The 16,580-nt window shown below is 37.3% G+C and overlaps 1 protein-coding gene across 3 annotated transcripts in view; it reads right to left on the bottom strand.

The window, feature by feature from the left end:
• Positions 1-16,580, bottom strand: part of LOC120858545 (FYVE, RhoGEF and PH domain-containing protein 4) — a 151,983-nt gene that overhangs the window by 43,236 nt on the left and 92,167 nt on the right. For all 3 annotated transcript variants that reach the window (XM_040234672.1, XM_040234673.1, XM_040234671.1), the window contains exon 5: positions 1,062-1,151. In XM_040234672.1, coding sequence (XP_040090606.1) covers positions 1,062-1,151 — 90 coding nt within the window. The remainder of the gene's footprint in view (positions 1-1,061; positions 1,152-16,580) is intronic.

Raw genomic sequence — 16,580 nt, 5'->3', positions numbered from 1 at the left:
AACAAGATAATATGGCTAGAAAAAAGAAAGAAAAAAAAGTGCAACCTGATAAAAGGAAAAAGCTCATTTCCACTACAAGAATATCTAAAAGTTTCAGGTCTGTAGTCTCCATGAGAACGGACATTATTCCAAAGGTAGACATCAACATAAATTGATTGAGTTATGGTGAAATTCTGCGAAAAGTAAGTATTTGAGTCAAAAACTCATTACTTTGGAGAATACAAGTCTTAATCAGGCTGCTTCTGGCTCACCCTAACAGGCAACGTAGGTTAGTCCAGGGACTCCTGATGAGGAGGCATGCCCAGTGTGACCTGCTTCCACAAAGTTCCATTTTCCAATTGCCATAGTGGGACAAGCCTTCTTGTAACACTCAAACGTAATACTCACTTTCTCTTCTAATAAGAGGAGTCTGTATCAGCAGTCTACCAATTCTCTTGATCTTTTATCAGTTTAACGGGATTAAGAGGCCATTGTGTTGAACAGTTATTCTTAATGATGCATTTTAAAACCTTCCTTGCAAATGTATACTTGAGATGATTTACAAGCCTCTACCATGATAAAAGTACAAAATGTTATTCACATAGTCAACAACTATTAACACCAGGCACTGTTTTTAACTTTTCGTGCAAGGCTGAACAAGTGAAATTTCAAATTTCCATCTGGCCCAATCACTATAGGCAATTCCAATCACTCTCGATGGCTGAATAGCAAGTGAGACAAGAATCAGTGATGTATTCATGCCAGCATCAGAATCTCCTATTTAGTAACACGGCCTTTAGGATTACAATAAAGGGTCAAGAAACAAGAGTAGTGTTTAGATTGAAAGACACAAATAAAGACATTTTGTGACCAATAAGAGAGTCTTTCAATCTGTTTTCTATGAATTATGAAACCTTTATACCTAATTAATTCACTGACAAAGTTGAAAATGTTAGTGATTTCCTTGAGGAAGTAGCCAGAAACAGGCAAGCCCTTCTTGCAGTTTCTAAAACACTTTAATTACTAAGTTAAAGTGATGTATAATGACAAAAATGAAATAATTCTGAAAGAGAAAATATTACCTGATCTAAGAGATCAAGTCGGCTGACATAAGCTCTTTCTGTAAGCAAAAGTTCATTGGCTATTTTGTGAAGTTTTTGTTCATCAGTCTCCTAAAAATAGAATAGATATTCACATATTAGGAAAGAAAGCTTGGATGTAAAGTAATAAACATTATCAAATGGTTTCATCAAAAGTTTTCTTAAGCTTCTCACATATTCAATTTCTTTAAGGCATCAAAGAACATCCTACCAGAAATGAACAAAACTAGACATTAGCAATCTGCTAGATTTAACCTATGACAACTTTTTTAGGTTATAACTTCTCTGATCTCTGCATCAATTAACAGTATCATCCATCTTTTCCCTGAAACATCTTTTATTTTTTTTATTTCCCAGATACTACACTTTCCTCATTTGTCCTCTACCTCTCTCAGGCTACTCTTTGCACATGCTCGTATCACTCTATTAGCTCTATGCACAGAACTTTTTAGCTTAAAATTTTTAATTACAGAAAATTTCAATCTTATATAAAACTAGAGAAAACAGTAAAGCAAATTCCCATGTGTCTAACATCAAGATCCAACATCAACTCATTGTTAATCTTCTTTCATCTATGCTCCCACCCATCTCCCCTCTACCTATATTATTTTCAATTAAATCCAGACTTTATTATTTCCTTAGTTTACATATACTTAACTATTAAATATCTTTGTATAACCTTACTAGTGCCATGAGGACAGGAATATTTTCCCCTTGTTAACTGATCCACCTCTTTTGTCTACTATAATACTTCAATAAAACACTGGCATTCAATAAAATATCACTGAATGAATGATAAACAGCAGTTGCACATGCCTAAATATTGCTGGACATTTATTATTGCTTTGACATGTTGTGAATCTAAGACCAAAACTACCTTTTCTGTAAAATCTCCATTCTACCACCATCCTTGGACCTTACCAATCCAGCAGTGGTTCTATCCCTTTCTAGTTAGCTGACTTAAATTACTTTAAGCTTAGTTCCCTATCACGAAATCCAGTCAGCCACCAACTCTTATTCATAATATTCTGTCTTTAGCATCATCTTTTAAGTTCTCATTACTAGTACCCTGTTTGCTCATACCTTATCTCAAGCCCAGGCCAATCAACAGTTGTCCAATTATCTGATTCCATTATTTTGGTGGCTCTAACCCACCTTGAATACTATTGTATAAGGAATCTTTCTAAAACTCTGCTCTGCTCATCTAATTCTAATTCTAATAGGAAAGGAAAAAAAAAGTCTCCAATAGTCCTCTTCTCACTAACAGGATAAAATCTAGGCTCTGTGTACCATTCAGAGTTGTTTCTACCTAGTTACTTTTCTGAAATACTCTTTTCATTCTAGGAGAGTATGAGTATAATGAGTTTAGTAAAAACTTTAGTACCAAAGCAGACCAAAGTATATTTTAAGCCAGTGTCTAATTTGTGTAAAGGCTACATTTTGAACTCTGTATAAAATGCCATGAAGTTGTATAAATATTTCATGGCATTAAACATATATGACATCTACTCTATACTTTATATGCAATGTATATTCTAATGTGGAAAGTTATCATGCTGTTTCTTACATTACCACTGAATTGAGATATTTTTATGTGAGTCTTTAGGATAAAGTAACATAATGCTGTTTAAATAATTTGTGGTCTCAGAAACACTGAAATAAGAACTATATAGCAATCAAATTCCACAATTAGTCAAGATTTTGGTTTAACTTAATAAATTCAGAGTAAAGTACTAGCATTGTTGCCTGCCTGCCTGGCATCCCTCCCTTCCCCTTATCTCTTAATGGTATCCAGATTTGGTTGGTGTGTCTATCCCAGTACTATGTAATCTTTCCTTTGCAGAAACTGACCTTATCCACAGATGAAAAGAGAGCCCTGAATGGTGTCGCTGTCAACGGTACAGCAATTGGTTTAGGAGCCAATGTGACACGAGACAATATGCAATGGCAGCGTTGGAAGAGAAGGCTCCCTACCCTTACGCAAGAAACAAAGAAAAAAGAGATCTGTTTGCTGCTCCATGTAGATGAGGGCACGTGCAGGCTTAAGTGGTAAAGAGCAGTCATCTCATAACCACCGAAATGAAGCCAATAAACTTCCTTACTACCTAAGGAGGTTGAGAAAAACATCTACTTCTGCTTTATTGACTATGCCAAAACCTTTGACTGTGTGGATCATAACACACTGTGGAAAATTCTTTTAAAAAATGGGAATATCAGACCACCTGACCTGCTTCCTGAGAAATCTGTATGCAGGTCAAGAAAAGCAACAGTTAGAACTAGACATGGAACAACGGACTGGTTTCAAACTGCGAAAGGAGTATGTCAAGGCTGTAAACTGTCATCCTGCTTACTTAAATTATATGCAGAGTACATCATGAGAAATGCCAGGCTGGATGAAGCACAAGCTTGAATCATGACTGCCAGGAGAAATTTCAATAACTTCAGATATGCAGATGACACCACCCTTATGGCAGAAAGTGAAGAGGAACTAAAGAGTCTCTTGATGAAAGTGAAACAGGAGAGTGAAAAAGCTGGTTTAGAACTCAACATTCATTGCTTCTTGGCCTTTTGGCTAAGATCAAGTGTAGAACTCAGCATTAAAAAAACTAAGATCATGGCATCCCGTCCCATCAATTCATGGCAAATAGATGGGGAAACAATGGAAACAGAGACAGACTTTATTTTCTTGGACTCCAAAATCACTGAAGATGGTGACTGCAACCATTAAATTAAAAGACATTTGCTCCTTGGAAGAAAAGCTATGACAACATATTAAAAAGCAGACATTACTTTGCCAACAAAGGTCCATCTAGTCAAAGCTAAGGTTTTCCCAGTAGTCACGTACGGATGTGACAGCTGCACTATAAAGAAAGCCGAAGAATTGATGCTTTTGAACTGTAGTGTTGGAGAAGACTCTTGAGAGTCAGCGACACCATTCAGGGCTCTCTTTTCATCTGTGGATAAGATCAGTTTCTGCAAAGGAAAGATTACATAGTACTGGGATAGACACACCCAGTCCATCCTAAAGGAAATCAGTCCTGAATAGTCATTGGAAGGATTGATGCTGATGCTGAAGCTCTAATACTCTGGCCACCTGATGGGAAGAACTGACTCATTGGAAAAGACCCTGATGCTGGGAAAGATTGAAGGCAGGAGGAGAAGGGGATGACAGAGGATGAGATGGTTAGATGGCATCACTAACTCAATGGACATGAATTTGAGCAAGCTCTGGAAGTTGGTGATGGATGGGGAAGCCTGGAGTGCTGCAGTCCATGAGGTCACAAAGAGTTGGACACAACTGAGTGACTGATGAGTAGTATTGCTGTTACTGGTAGTATCCTGATCAACATAAATAAATTAAAATACTAAAAAACATATGCAGTATATACCATGAAACTGATAAACTTTCAAGGAACTTTTAGATGATCACTATAGAGAAGAAAATAAAATACCTAATGAACTAAAAATGTGACTTACAATGCTATAAGTAAGTTTAATAAGTAAATACATAAGAACATAACAAATACATAACATTTCAGAATAAGTTATATCTTGTTTCACATACATGAAATACTGACCTGCATGAACACTACAATTATTTGTTTCAGGTTTTCAGCCAGGTTTACTGGGATAAAATTATAAATAGTAAAATTCACCCTTTTGGTGAATAGTTCTAGGAGTTTTGACAAATGCTTACAATCATGTTACTACCACCACAATCAAGATAGGTAACATTTCTATCGAAACTCTTCTTAGGTATCTAGTCAATCACATTCCTCTTCTACCACTGACTCCTAGTAATGCTGATCTGGTTTGTTCCAGAAAGACATGTAAATGGAATCACATAGTATGTATGTGTCTTTTGCGTCTTGCTTCTTTTGCTTATCAAAAAGCATTTGAGATACATCCAAGTTGTTATTAGTATTAGCAGTTCATTCTTTTCCAGCCCTTCATTCTATTCTTATAGTGGTGATATCTTTTTGACCCTTCTTTTCTATCTTCTAATGCTAAGATTTCTAACAGAAATCTTTAAAGAAAACAACCCAGCAGAATTTGTGCGATGATAAAATAAAACATCTTATGAGTCAGAGAATTCACTAAACAACAGATTATACTGTCTACTACTGCTATGCGATGAGGTCGCCCCTGAGAAAGTGGAAGAGGAAGTGGAATAAGAAGCTTGTAAGAAAAAGTCCTTTGCTGACTGCAAATTATACTTTAGCTGATTGTGGCAAATTATGGGTATCCTGGTCATATTTTGCAAAATCCAAGAGGATGCCAGTAGTTATTTGTAAAAACTATACTCTTTCCACACAGATGGTCTTCTAACATTAGGTCCCTGACCTTGCCAAAGCCAACACAAAGATAAGCAAAAGTAAACTTGCTAACAAATGGTTTAATCACTCATATGTAAGGTTTGTGAAAAGTTACAAGGGATTTTATGGTGAAAGTGAGGACATCACAGAGTTATGGAGACTTTTTTTTAGGTTAATCACAACAATAATGTTGATAATATCACCATAATAAGAAGAGCTAACAATTATTCACTTATTGATTGTTATATGTGGGTTTCCCTGGTAGATGGTTAAGAATCTGCCCGCAATGTGGGAGACCCAGGTTTGATCCCTGGGTTGGGAAGATCCCCTGGAATAGGAAATGGGCCAGACGGTCACAAGCATTTTACAAGACTGACTGGTCCTTACAACAAGTCTATAAAATGGGTGCCGATATTATTCCTATTTTATATGTAGTATACATATACAACAAAATTTCAGAGCTTAAAAAAAAACAAGGCTCAAAGAGGCCAGGAAATTCGCCCAAGGTTACACAGATAGGACTAAATCAGATTTTATTTATATAGCAGAGTATGTGATTTTGAGTAACTGTTAGTAAATAGTTGGCTTTCACTCTAATCTTCTTTGTAACAAAAACTGAGACTATTACTTGCCTATAAGTGAACAGACTAATACAATACCAACTGTCCATTTAAAAATGGAATGAGCATTTTAATTTATATGCTAGTTATTTTTCCAACATCAATTTTACTTAAAGCAGACTTTTAAACATTTTAGTAATAATTATCAGATATAAAAAATTCAGTCACATTTGATGTAATAATATGATGGCTTCCAAATTTTAAAAAATTGGTTTAGTTTCTGAAACTTGCTTACATTTCAGAAACATATATATTTCAGTACATTTAGGGAGAAGTATATGATCTCTCTGTACCCACAGGACTCTATTACTCTATCACTCTATCAGACTTATGCTTAAATAATGAACCAAGGAGTTTTAGAACTGTTGGTACACTGGGGCTGTAGCCTGATATTTTTTAAAATAGCCCTTTACTAAGAAGTCATTTATTTTTTTAATTCTTGGGAAAACAATAATGGTTACACAATACTGATTAGATGAGTAATCTCATTTGGTTCTTTTGGAACTGAATACACAGGCCTGATTTTACAAAATAAGTATAAATATGCTATTTGAAAAGTATCTTACTTTTGATACACCTCTATAAAGGGATTATTTTTTTCTTCTTTTACTTGTAAATATATACTGTATTAAAAGCTGATTTTCGGAGAATTTCCTCGAACAAAAATACACTAGAGTATAACTAAACTATCAACTGAAAAAGTAAGATACACTCCCCTTACAATAAAAGACTATACAACTTATTTTGCCCTACTTCTCTCTGCTTAATACATTCCTAGGCTATTATTGTGTACCTTTAAACCTCCAATAATCTTTTCAGAGATCTGCTCCTTTTCACTAGGGTTAGGGTCAGCCAAGTTATTAGTCAATGTACCCGCTGGCATACTGCAGTGTCAATTCTATCTCCTTTGCAGATGTCACCAACTCCTGTAGCTCTTTTCAGACTTTCTGGCATGACTCTTCCATATGGCAGGAACTGGGACAAAGAGCAGCTCACAGAGTTCATTCACTGGATAGGCTGAAAATGCTCGTGTGGAGCCAGCAATTCACTCTTCTGAATATTAGTGCCATACTCCCTGCCACATGCTTCAAAACTACCAAGAAAGGGAGTAGACATTTTGAAAAGAATTTTGGAAATGCCAATGAGCAACTGTTTCCTGAAAGATTCCTTAAGGGTAGAATCTTAACTTATTTAAAAATGAATCAGATACTGACATTATGCTTTATAATTCCTCAACAAATGTTCTCATGTCACTTTAAGCAGTTTTTTTTTCTAAAAACACTGAATCAAAACTACTAAAAGTTCTTTTAGCCTTCTTCATATATTTATTTATAACATACTCAATATGCTATATATAAAACTATATATATATATAAATTATCAGGTTTTATAGAATGGATGTTTCTTGCTCATGGGGGAATTTCTATCCAAATCTGTCGTCAGTTAATTACAGTCTTCAGTTTAGCAATAAGGAGTTCATGATCTGAGCTAGTAACTGACTGAAGTGAAAGACGCTCAGTTGTGTCCAACTCTGCGAACCCAGTTCTCCTGCATTGCAGGCAGATTCTTTACCAGCTGAGCCACAAGGGAAGCCCCGTAAGTGACTGAGTTAAATTCAGTTCAGGTTTGTGAAAACAAAGTTCTTATTCTGCTGCCACCTTATAAATAAGAGAACTCCCCCTGGATCTAGGGAAGAAGAAAATGAGAAGGTATGGGAATAAAACACAGATTTTGTATTCTAATAAGATCATATAATAATGCCATAAGTAAGGTCACATGTTCTCAGGGAAGATTTGTAATCAGGAAGAAATGTATCACTAGGTACACATTAAAAGAAAAAGAGAACCACCACTGTAACACGCAGGCATTGTTCCTTCCCCTGCCTCATAATATAGTCTCACAAGCATAAACAGACTGTTACTTTAACATGATCCTTCAGGAAGTTTTGGGAGCAAAATCCAAGCCTACTTGTGACCAGCACCAATATTTTCCCAGTCTACATCCTCCACACTGTTCATCAAATTTGAAAGTAAGAGCTTTAAACCTGAAGGTTTAAATTACATCTTTTTAATAGAGGTTGTAGAGGAGAGAGGAACAGAGCCTGAACCGAGGAGGACAATTTGGTTACCTCCACAAGATCAGACTGGAAATGACAACAAGAGAGGAAAACTTTGTTCTTCTTATACAAAATTTAATATACACTAAAGTGTCCTTTGGGTTTAGCAGAAATTAAAGATCAAACATCAAGAAAATATATACTCAGAATCAATAACTAAATTAACCTATCCCAAGCCAAGGCAGAATATCAAAGTAATTAGGTCACATAATATTTCTGCCTTGTACACATTAGTGTCTTACATGGTAATAATCTATGGTGTTCAGGCAGAATAAACAAACAAAACATAAAAAATCAAAGTTAATAGGCATGCAAACTTATCTGTGTATCCTGTAAGGAGTACCTCAGTTTAAAGAAAAACTAAGAGTGAGGTGCTGGGATCTTCAGCAGGCACAATATGCTGAATGTCTATCAAGGGACATCTCAGATCATGAGTCTATTCATCTAGATTTACAAATGAGGAAATGGGATTTTTATTTTTTGTTTTATTTAACATATACAGCTCACATTGTTTCAAGGCACTGTTTTCTATACTTTACAACTATTAAAAGATCTACACCTTGTAAAAACGTTATGAAGTAGGTAATATTACCTCCTTTTTATAGATGAGGCAACCTGAGGTACACAGAGGTTTAAAGATGACCTGCTCAAGGTCACATAGCTGGTAAGTGGCTGAGATGGAATTCAAACTGAGAAAGTCTGATTCTTGAGCCTGTCTTCCTGTTGCTCTGTTTTGCTTTTTTTTTTTTTTTTTAAGCCACATACAACAACCACTGTTTTTTCAAGTTCTGATCTTTCTATTTCTCTCACACCCACACTAAACTGAATCTTTGTGCACACTGTGGCCTCCAACCACCTGACTTTCCCAAATCTCCTGAATCATATTAACGTTCTGTTAAACCCAATCCCTGATTCTGCTGTCCCGCTGCTCTTCGCTCTGCTGCACGGCCAATCCCACTTCAGGTTTGCTGTCTCTTTCTTGAGTTCCAGGCCTCTCAGCAAGCTGGAGAGACTCCTGACTGGTCCCACCATCTTGGACCTAAGTCCTCAGAGTCTTGGTCACAAGGCACCACAAAAGTTAATCTCTCCACCGTCTTCAAACTCAAAGTCCCATTCTTTGAAGATACTCCACTGGCCTTTATGGCAGGGGGTCCCCAACCCCTGGTCTATAGACTGCTTTTGGTCCATGGCCTGTTAGGAACCAAGTTGCACAACAGGAGATGAGCGCCAGGTGAAATCTAAACCACCTAACCCTGCCCCTGCCCATGGAAAAATTGTCTTCCATGAAATCAGTCCCTGGTACCAAAAAGGTTGGGGTTCAAACTGACATACCCAGCACCAAGCCTCTATGGGCTGTGTCTCAGAACCTCACTTACTCGGTGAGCTCCAGACTGCCTGACTTCTCCATTTCTGCTAACAACAGGTAATTCATCCTCTCAGCCATGCTCCAAAGCTTGGCTTATCTTTGAGCTCTCCTTTCCCCTTTATCTCAGTTCAGTTCAGTTGCTCAGTCGTGTCTGACTCTTTGTGACCCCATGAATGGCAGCACGCCAGGCCTCCCTGTCCATCACCATCTCCCGAAGTTCACTCAAACTCACATTCATTGAGTGGGTGATGCCATCCAGCCATCTCATCCTCTGTCATCCCCTTCTCCTCCTGGCCCCAATCCCTCCCAGCATCAGAGTCTTTTCCAATGAGTCAACTCTTCGCATGAGGTGGCCAAAGTACTGGAGTTTCAGCTTTAGCATCATCATTCCTTCCAATTAACACCCAGGACTGATGTCCTTTAGAATGGACTGGTTGGATCTCCTTGCAGTGCAAGGGATTCTCAAGAGTCTTCTCCAACACCACAGTTCAAAAGCATCAATTCTTCGGGGCTCAGCCTTCCTCACAGTCCAACTCTCACATCCATACATGACTATTGGAAAAACCATAGCCTTGACTAGACGGACCTTTGTTGGCAAAGTAATGTTTTTGCTTTTGAATATGCTATCTAGGTTGGTCATAACTTTCCTTCCAAGGAGTAAGCGTCTTTTAATTTCATGGCTGCAATCACCGTCTGTAGTGATTTTGGAGGCCCCCCAAAATTAAGTCTGACACTGTTTCCACTGTTTCCCCATCAATTTCCCATGAAGTGACGGGACCAGATGCCATAATCTTCATTTTCTGAATGTTGAGCTTTAACCCAACTTTTTCACTCTCCTCTTTCACTTTCATCAAGAGGCTTTTTAGTTCTTCTTCACTTTCTGCCATAAGGGTGGTGTCATCTGCATATCTGAGGTTAGTGATATTTCTCCTGGCAATCTTGATTCCAGCTTGTGCTTCTTCCAGCCCAGCGTTTCTCATGATGTACTCTGCATATAATTTAAATAAGCAGGGTGACAGTATACAGCCTTGAAGTACTCCTTTTCCTATTTGGACCCAGTCTGTTGTTCCATGTCCAGTTCTAACTGTTGCTTCCTGACCTGCATATAGGTTTCTCAAGAGGCAGGTCAGGGGTCTGGTATTCCCATTTCTTTCAGAATTTTCCACAGTTTATTGTGATCCACACAGTCAAAGACTTTGGCATAGTCAATAAAGCAGAAACAGATGTTTTTCTGGAACTCTCTTGCTTTTTCGATGATCCCTTTATCTCATGATACCTTAAATAATGGTCATTTATCTTAATCAGCTCAACTGCTAGTTTCCTCTTTGAATTTACTGCAGTGCCTTGCACATGGTTTATGTGCAATATAGATTCATTGTATTTAATATGAATACCCAGATTTACTGAGCTACTTAGCTGTAATGTCCCAGTAAAGGCCTAGGTCTCCAGGTTAACTCCTAATTCCACATTTTAAATGACAGTCCTTGCAAGTTCATCAATTCCAGCCCTTCATCCTCTGCCCTCTGAAGCCCAGTGATTCTCATAATAGAATCCTTCTTTCTTCTCTCAGAAAAATCATTATGTTTTCCTTTTGATTATGCTTGTGCTCTTCAGGGCTCAGTGCCTGGCCTTCTTCCGGTTCCTATACATTCTATTTTGGCAATATTAATCACTTGCTTACATACATCCTCTTTCTACCCTCTTTCTATTTTGGCAATATTAATCACTTGCTTACATACATCCTCTTACATTTCTACCCTCTTTCCTGAGCTCCAGCTCTTTATTTTGCCTGCCTAATATCCTCCAACGGATGTCTTGTAGGTGCCACAAGCTGAGTAGTACAAAAGAAGTCTAATTAACCATTCTACTCCCTCCTCTCATTCCAAACACAATCACTTTCCTTCTTGTCTGTCATCTCAGCCAGGTTAGGAAACCAGGACCTGTAGAATTTAGTACTAACATGCCCTGAGGTTACACAGCTGGGAAAAAATGGGGCTGGGATGTGAATTCATCTCTTTTAACTCTAAAGCTTTAGAATCCTAAAGCTTTAATTCTATAGCTTTCATCCTTAACCAATAATCCATAAAGTCCCTAGAATATTCCATTTTTGTTTTAGATATCTTTACCTGGACTTGGCAATGTGTTGTGTTAGTTGCTCAGTGTTGTCCAACTCTTTGGGACCCATGGACTGTAGCCCAGCATGTTTCTCTATCCATGGGATTCACCAGGCAATAATACTGGAGTAGGTTGCCATTTCCTTCTCTAGAACATTGCAAAAGTCCTTTAAACTCATTATGTCTAAAGCCAATTAATCTTTTTTGCCTCCAAGTATGTTGTTCTTTCTATTCCTTTGTAGTTCAGTACATGGTACACCATCCCATCTGCCACTTCACTGGATGAAGCTACAGGGAATGAACATGACTCATTCCCTATATCCAGTCATGCAGTTTTCAGATATCTCTCTTCCTCGTCCCTAGCCCTCTGCTTCATCCAGGACCTTTTCCTTTCACACCTGGAATACAACAGTTGCTTACTAACCATGTACCCGGCTCCATCTGTTTTTCCTTTCATCTGAGTCATTTTTCTAAAACCCACAGATGTACAATCATGTCACTTCCATGCTTTAATTAAATGCCTCTTAGACCAGATAGCATTAGGCTTATGGAAAGCTTGAAATAACATGGGAAAATACCTATCCTACAAAACAGGATGCAGAATGACCATATATTAAGCTACTGAAATATGTTAAAAAAAAAATCAGCTGAGAAAAATAAGCTAGATATCAAAGCACTTTGATAAGTACAAATAAGTTAGATATCAAAGCACTTTTCTCTAAGTGGTAGAACTATGAGTGATTTTGTATTCTCAATGCTTTGCTGCATTTTCTTGATTTTCTGTGAGGATTATTAATTTTTATTCAGACTTTAAAAAATCTTAAAAACAAAAAATCTCCAGTGCTTTCAGGGGGAAAAAATACAATGTAGGCACACAAACCCACTGCAATTTATCCTTAGCTTATATTTTCTCATTAAGCCTATCCTTCTACCCCAACACTCATTTCACTAGCTCTTCTGGCCTCTATTATGAGGCCAGAAAAGTCCCTAGACACAGCAACTACCTTCCTGTTTCTACTCTCAGCCCTGTGCTCAGCCTAGATGCACTCCTCTTCCCTACCTCCCTGTTCCCTTCTATTTTGGACCACCAGCACCTCCCACTGCTCCTTCAAGTCCAATTGTGCTAGCAGCCTTCCCCTCACCAGCTATCCTCCAGGCACAGCTATTTCTCATAGTGTTTCCGAAGCCCTTATTGTACCACATCGTGGTGATATACTCATGTTTCTCTCCCCTCAGCAGACTGAGACTTTGTGGAAAGGGCCTGCCTTATTCATTTCTGTCTCCAGGACCTAGAAAAGTAAGTCCTGCATACTGAATTTTTAAACTGAACAATAGTAGATATATGTTTTTTCAGGTATAGGCTCTCTTTAGGTTCACTTTATCTCATTTCTTTCTTAGAACTTTCCAAAATACTAAACAGTCACCACAACATAAAGAAGTTTCTGAGATTCCCATCAGTTCTAAATGAATAATGAAAAGCTATCCTCAAGACTTTGATGAACTATCCACATGGTTAGTGGGGAAACTTTTCCATTATCCTACACACCATTTTTAAATGCCTACAACTTTAGTTGGAACCTTCATTATAATACTAGCAACAATGAAATATTGATTAGTAAAGCTGGATAATTTGTTTGTGCTGACTTTCACTTTCTTGGAAAGATGATTTGTCAAGAGAAGAAATATAGGAGTAATTTACTACTTGTCTTCAAATCTAACAAGACCACAAAAGCTGTCTTTATATTTCAAGATGTGAACCAAAAGAAATTTAAAGTTTTATTGGGGAATGGGGGATAAATTGGGAGATTGGGGTTGACATATATACACTACTATATATAAAACAGATAACTAATATAAACCTACAATATGGCATAGGGAACTCTACTCAACACTTTGTAAATATGGGAACCTAAATATGGGAACAGAATCTAAAGAAGAGTAGATATATGGATACATATAATTGATTCACTTTGGGGTACAGCAAAAACCAACACAACAGTGTAAATCAACTATACTCTGCTGCTGCTGCTGCTAAGTCGCTTCAGTCGTGTCTGACTCTGTGCGACCCCATAGACGGCAGCCCATGAGGCTCTGCCGTTCCTGGGATTATCCAGGCTGGAGTGGGTTGCCATTTCCTTCTCCAATGCATGAAAGTGAAAAGTGAAAGTGAAGTCGCTCAGTCGTGTCTGACTCCTCGCGACCCCATGAACTGCAGCCTACCAGGCTCCTCCGTCCATGGGATTTTCCAGGCAAGAGTACTGGAGTGGGTTGCCATTGCCTTCTCCACAACTATACTCTAATAAAAATTAATTTAAAGTCAAAATAAAGCTTGATTATAAAAGAACTTGTGGTCCATAAGAAATGGATAATCTATGTAAGCATTATGTTTTAACTCTCAGAAAACTCTGATAACTCATATTACACTCTATAAATTAATCAACAATTTTAAGAGTTACAATTAAACTTAGAAGAAACTGAAGGAAAAACAGGAAAAGGGAATTAACTTGGATTACACTACTGATTTTCTGTTTGCAATTTACTTCTGAATGTGATTCTCTATCACTTCCCCCCCACCAGGAGATGATTATCTTAATTTCTGAGTATGTTCAAAAGTTATAAATTCTCAAGGTTTATAAAAAAAAAAGTAGTAAAATGGCAATTAAAAAACAGGAAATAAGCAGGAAATAAATATGTAAGTTTAAAAAAAGTTCGTGTTTATATAAATCTCTACATTCTGTATACCACCTTCATCTATTCATTCACTTCATCACATAATTTCTTTCATCTTTGGTGGAAGAAAAGATTAATATTAGATCTGTTATTTACATGAACGTTAGTCTTAAAAAGTGCACATCTTTACACTTATATTTGGCTTGCTATATGAAATATTGTCACTCTGCTTATTCCACTTCTATGCAGAGTACATCACGCAAAATGCTGGGCTGGAGGAAGCACAAGCTGGAATCAAGAATGCTGTGAGAAACATCAATCACGTCAAATACGCAGATGACACCACCCTTATGGCAGAAAGTGAAGAAGAACTAAAGATCCTCTTGATGAAAGTGAAAGAGGAGAGTGAAAAAGCTGGCTTAAAACTCAATACTCAAAAAAGGAAGATCGTGTCATCCGGTCCCATCACTTCATGGCAAACAGATGGGGAAACAATGGAAACAGTGACAGACTTTATTTTCTTGGGCCCCCAAATCACTGCAGATGGTGACTGTAGCCATGAAATTAAAAGACACTTGCTCCTTGGAAGAAACACTATGACCAACCTAGACAGCATTTTAAAAAGTAGAGACATTACTTTACCAACAAAGGTCCATCTAATCAAAGCTATGGTTTTTCCATAGCTTTGTCTTGTATGGATGTGAGAGCTGGACTATAAAGAAAGCTGAGCATAGAAGAATTGATGCTTTTGAACTGTGGTGTTGGAGAAGACTCTTGAGAGTCCCTTGGACTGCAAGGAGTTCCAACCAGTCCATCCTAAAGGAGATCAGTTCTGAATATTCATTGGTAGGACTTATGCTGAAGTGGAAACTCCAATATTTTGGCCACCTGATGTGAAGAACTGACTCATTGGGAAAGACCCTGATCCTGGGAAAGGTTGAAAGCAGGAGAAGGAGATGACAGAGGATGAGATGGTTGGATGGCATTAATGACTTGATGGATATGAGTTTGAGCAAGCTCCGGGAGTTGGTGATGGACAGGGAAACCTGGCGTGCTGCAGTCCATGGGCTTGCAAAGAGTTGGACAAGACTGAGTGACTGAACTGAACTGACAAAATATAAAGGAAGGAAGTACTTTAAATAAATCTCAGAAAAAAATTACCAATCAACCTACTGAAATATAACTTGGATATTAAAAGACTCATGAAAACTGTGAAGAGAAATTTTCATTTCTGGCATAAATTGATGACTGCTGCATTCAACATAGTGCAGTTCTACTGAAGTTTACCCACTGAAACCTACAAATATGAGAAAGTGTAAGTACTTTTAATGAAATTCATTCTAACCCATCTTGACCTATTTATCTGAGTATCCTAATATGGTTTGAACTATTTATGATAGCCCGAATGTGTCATGCCAAACAGAAATCGTAATACTGTTGTTATCCCCAATGCCTTCAAGTACTCATGCCTACGAGAGCACATGCATATACTCTAAAACAGTCGCTGACCCCTATCTTTCCTGTAACTTACGCGCTTAGTATGTTTTCTTATAATAAAACCTTTCTTTTAGTAGATTTCAATCTTGTAATCTGCTATAATACATGGTTAATCCTAATTTAAAGACACTATTAACACTTTGAGTTTGAAAGCTAAAGGTATCATAAGGTACTAAAATTTTACTTTGACTCTGAGGTTTTTAAAAGAAATATCTGCTTACTTAGAGGTGTCTGTTTATATCTAGATCACTGGCACAAAATGTTTAAACACTGGTAAAGTGTTGCTTTCCTTGGTAGGGTAGAGTCAATAGTTTCAGTGAGGAAGGGATTATTTTTTACAAGATAAAAATAACAGGATTCTATATTCACCACTGAAAGTGATTCTTGATCAAAGTAAATCAAACAATCAGTGAGAGTTACATTAACTGAGACTATTTTTCAAGTCAGTACTCAATTATTAATAATGATTGTTTAAGATACATTTTAAAATGTATCTACTTTCCTGAAACTTAGAAGACTATTCTGATGTAAATCTCTACATCCAGTTATATACAGACTGAAGTAATTTTTTTTCAGTTATCTGCATAGTGAAACTGAAAAACTCCATGATGTCTTAGAAGTTTAACACATTAGATAATCTTGAAGAAACAACTGACATTCTGGAAAGCTATGCTAACGAGAGAATATACCTACATACAATAGCGCAGAATTATTATATTATCATCACTAAAGAGAGCCTTAAGACCAGACTCAAAGAGGGGATATAGGTATAACTGATTCAATTTGCTGTACAGCAGACACG

Source organism: Oryx dammah, unplaced genomic scaffold, assembly GCF_014754425.2.
Source record: "Oryx dammah isolate SB20612 unplaced genomic scaffold, SCBI_Odam_1.1 HiC_scaffold_29, whole genome shotgun sequence".
Taxonomy (NCBI): Eukaryota; Metazoa; Chordata; class Mammalia; order Artiodactyla; family Bovidae; genus Oryx; species Oryx dammah.
This window is presented reverse-complemented; position numbering and strand designations above follow the sequence as displayed.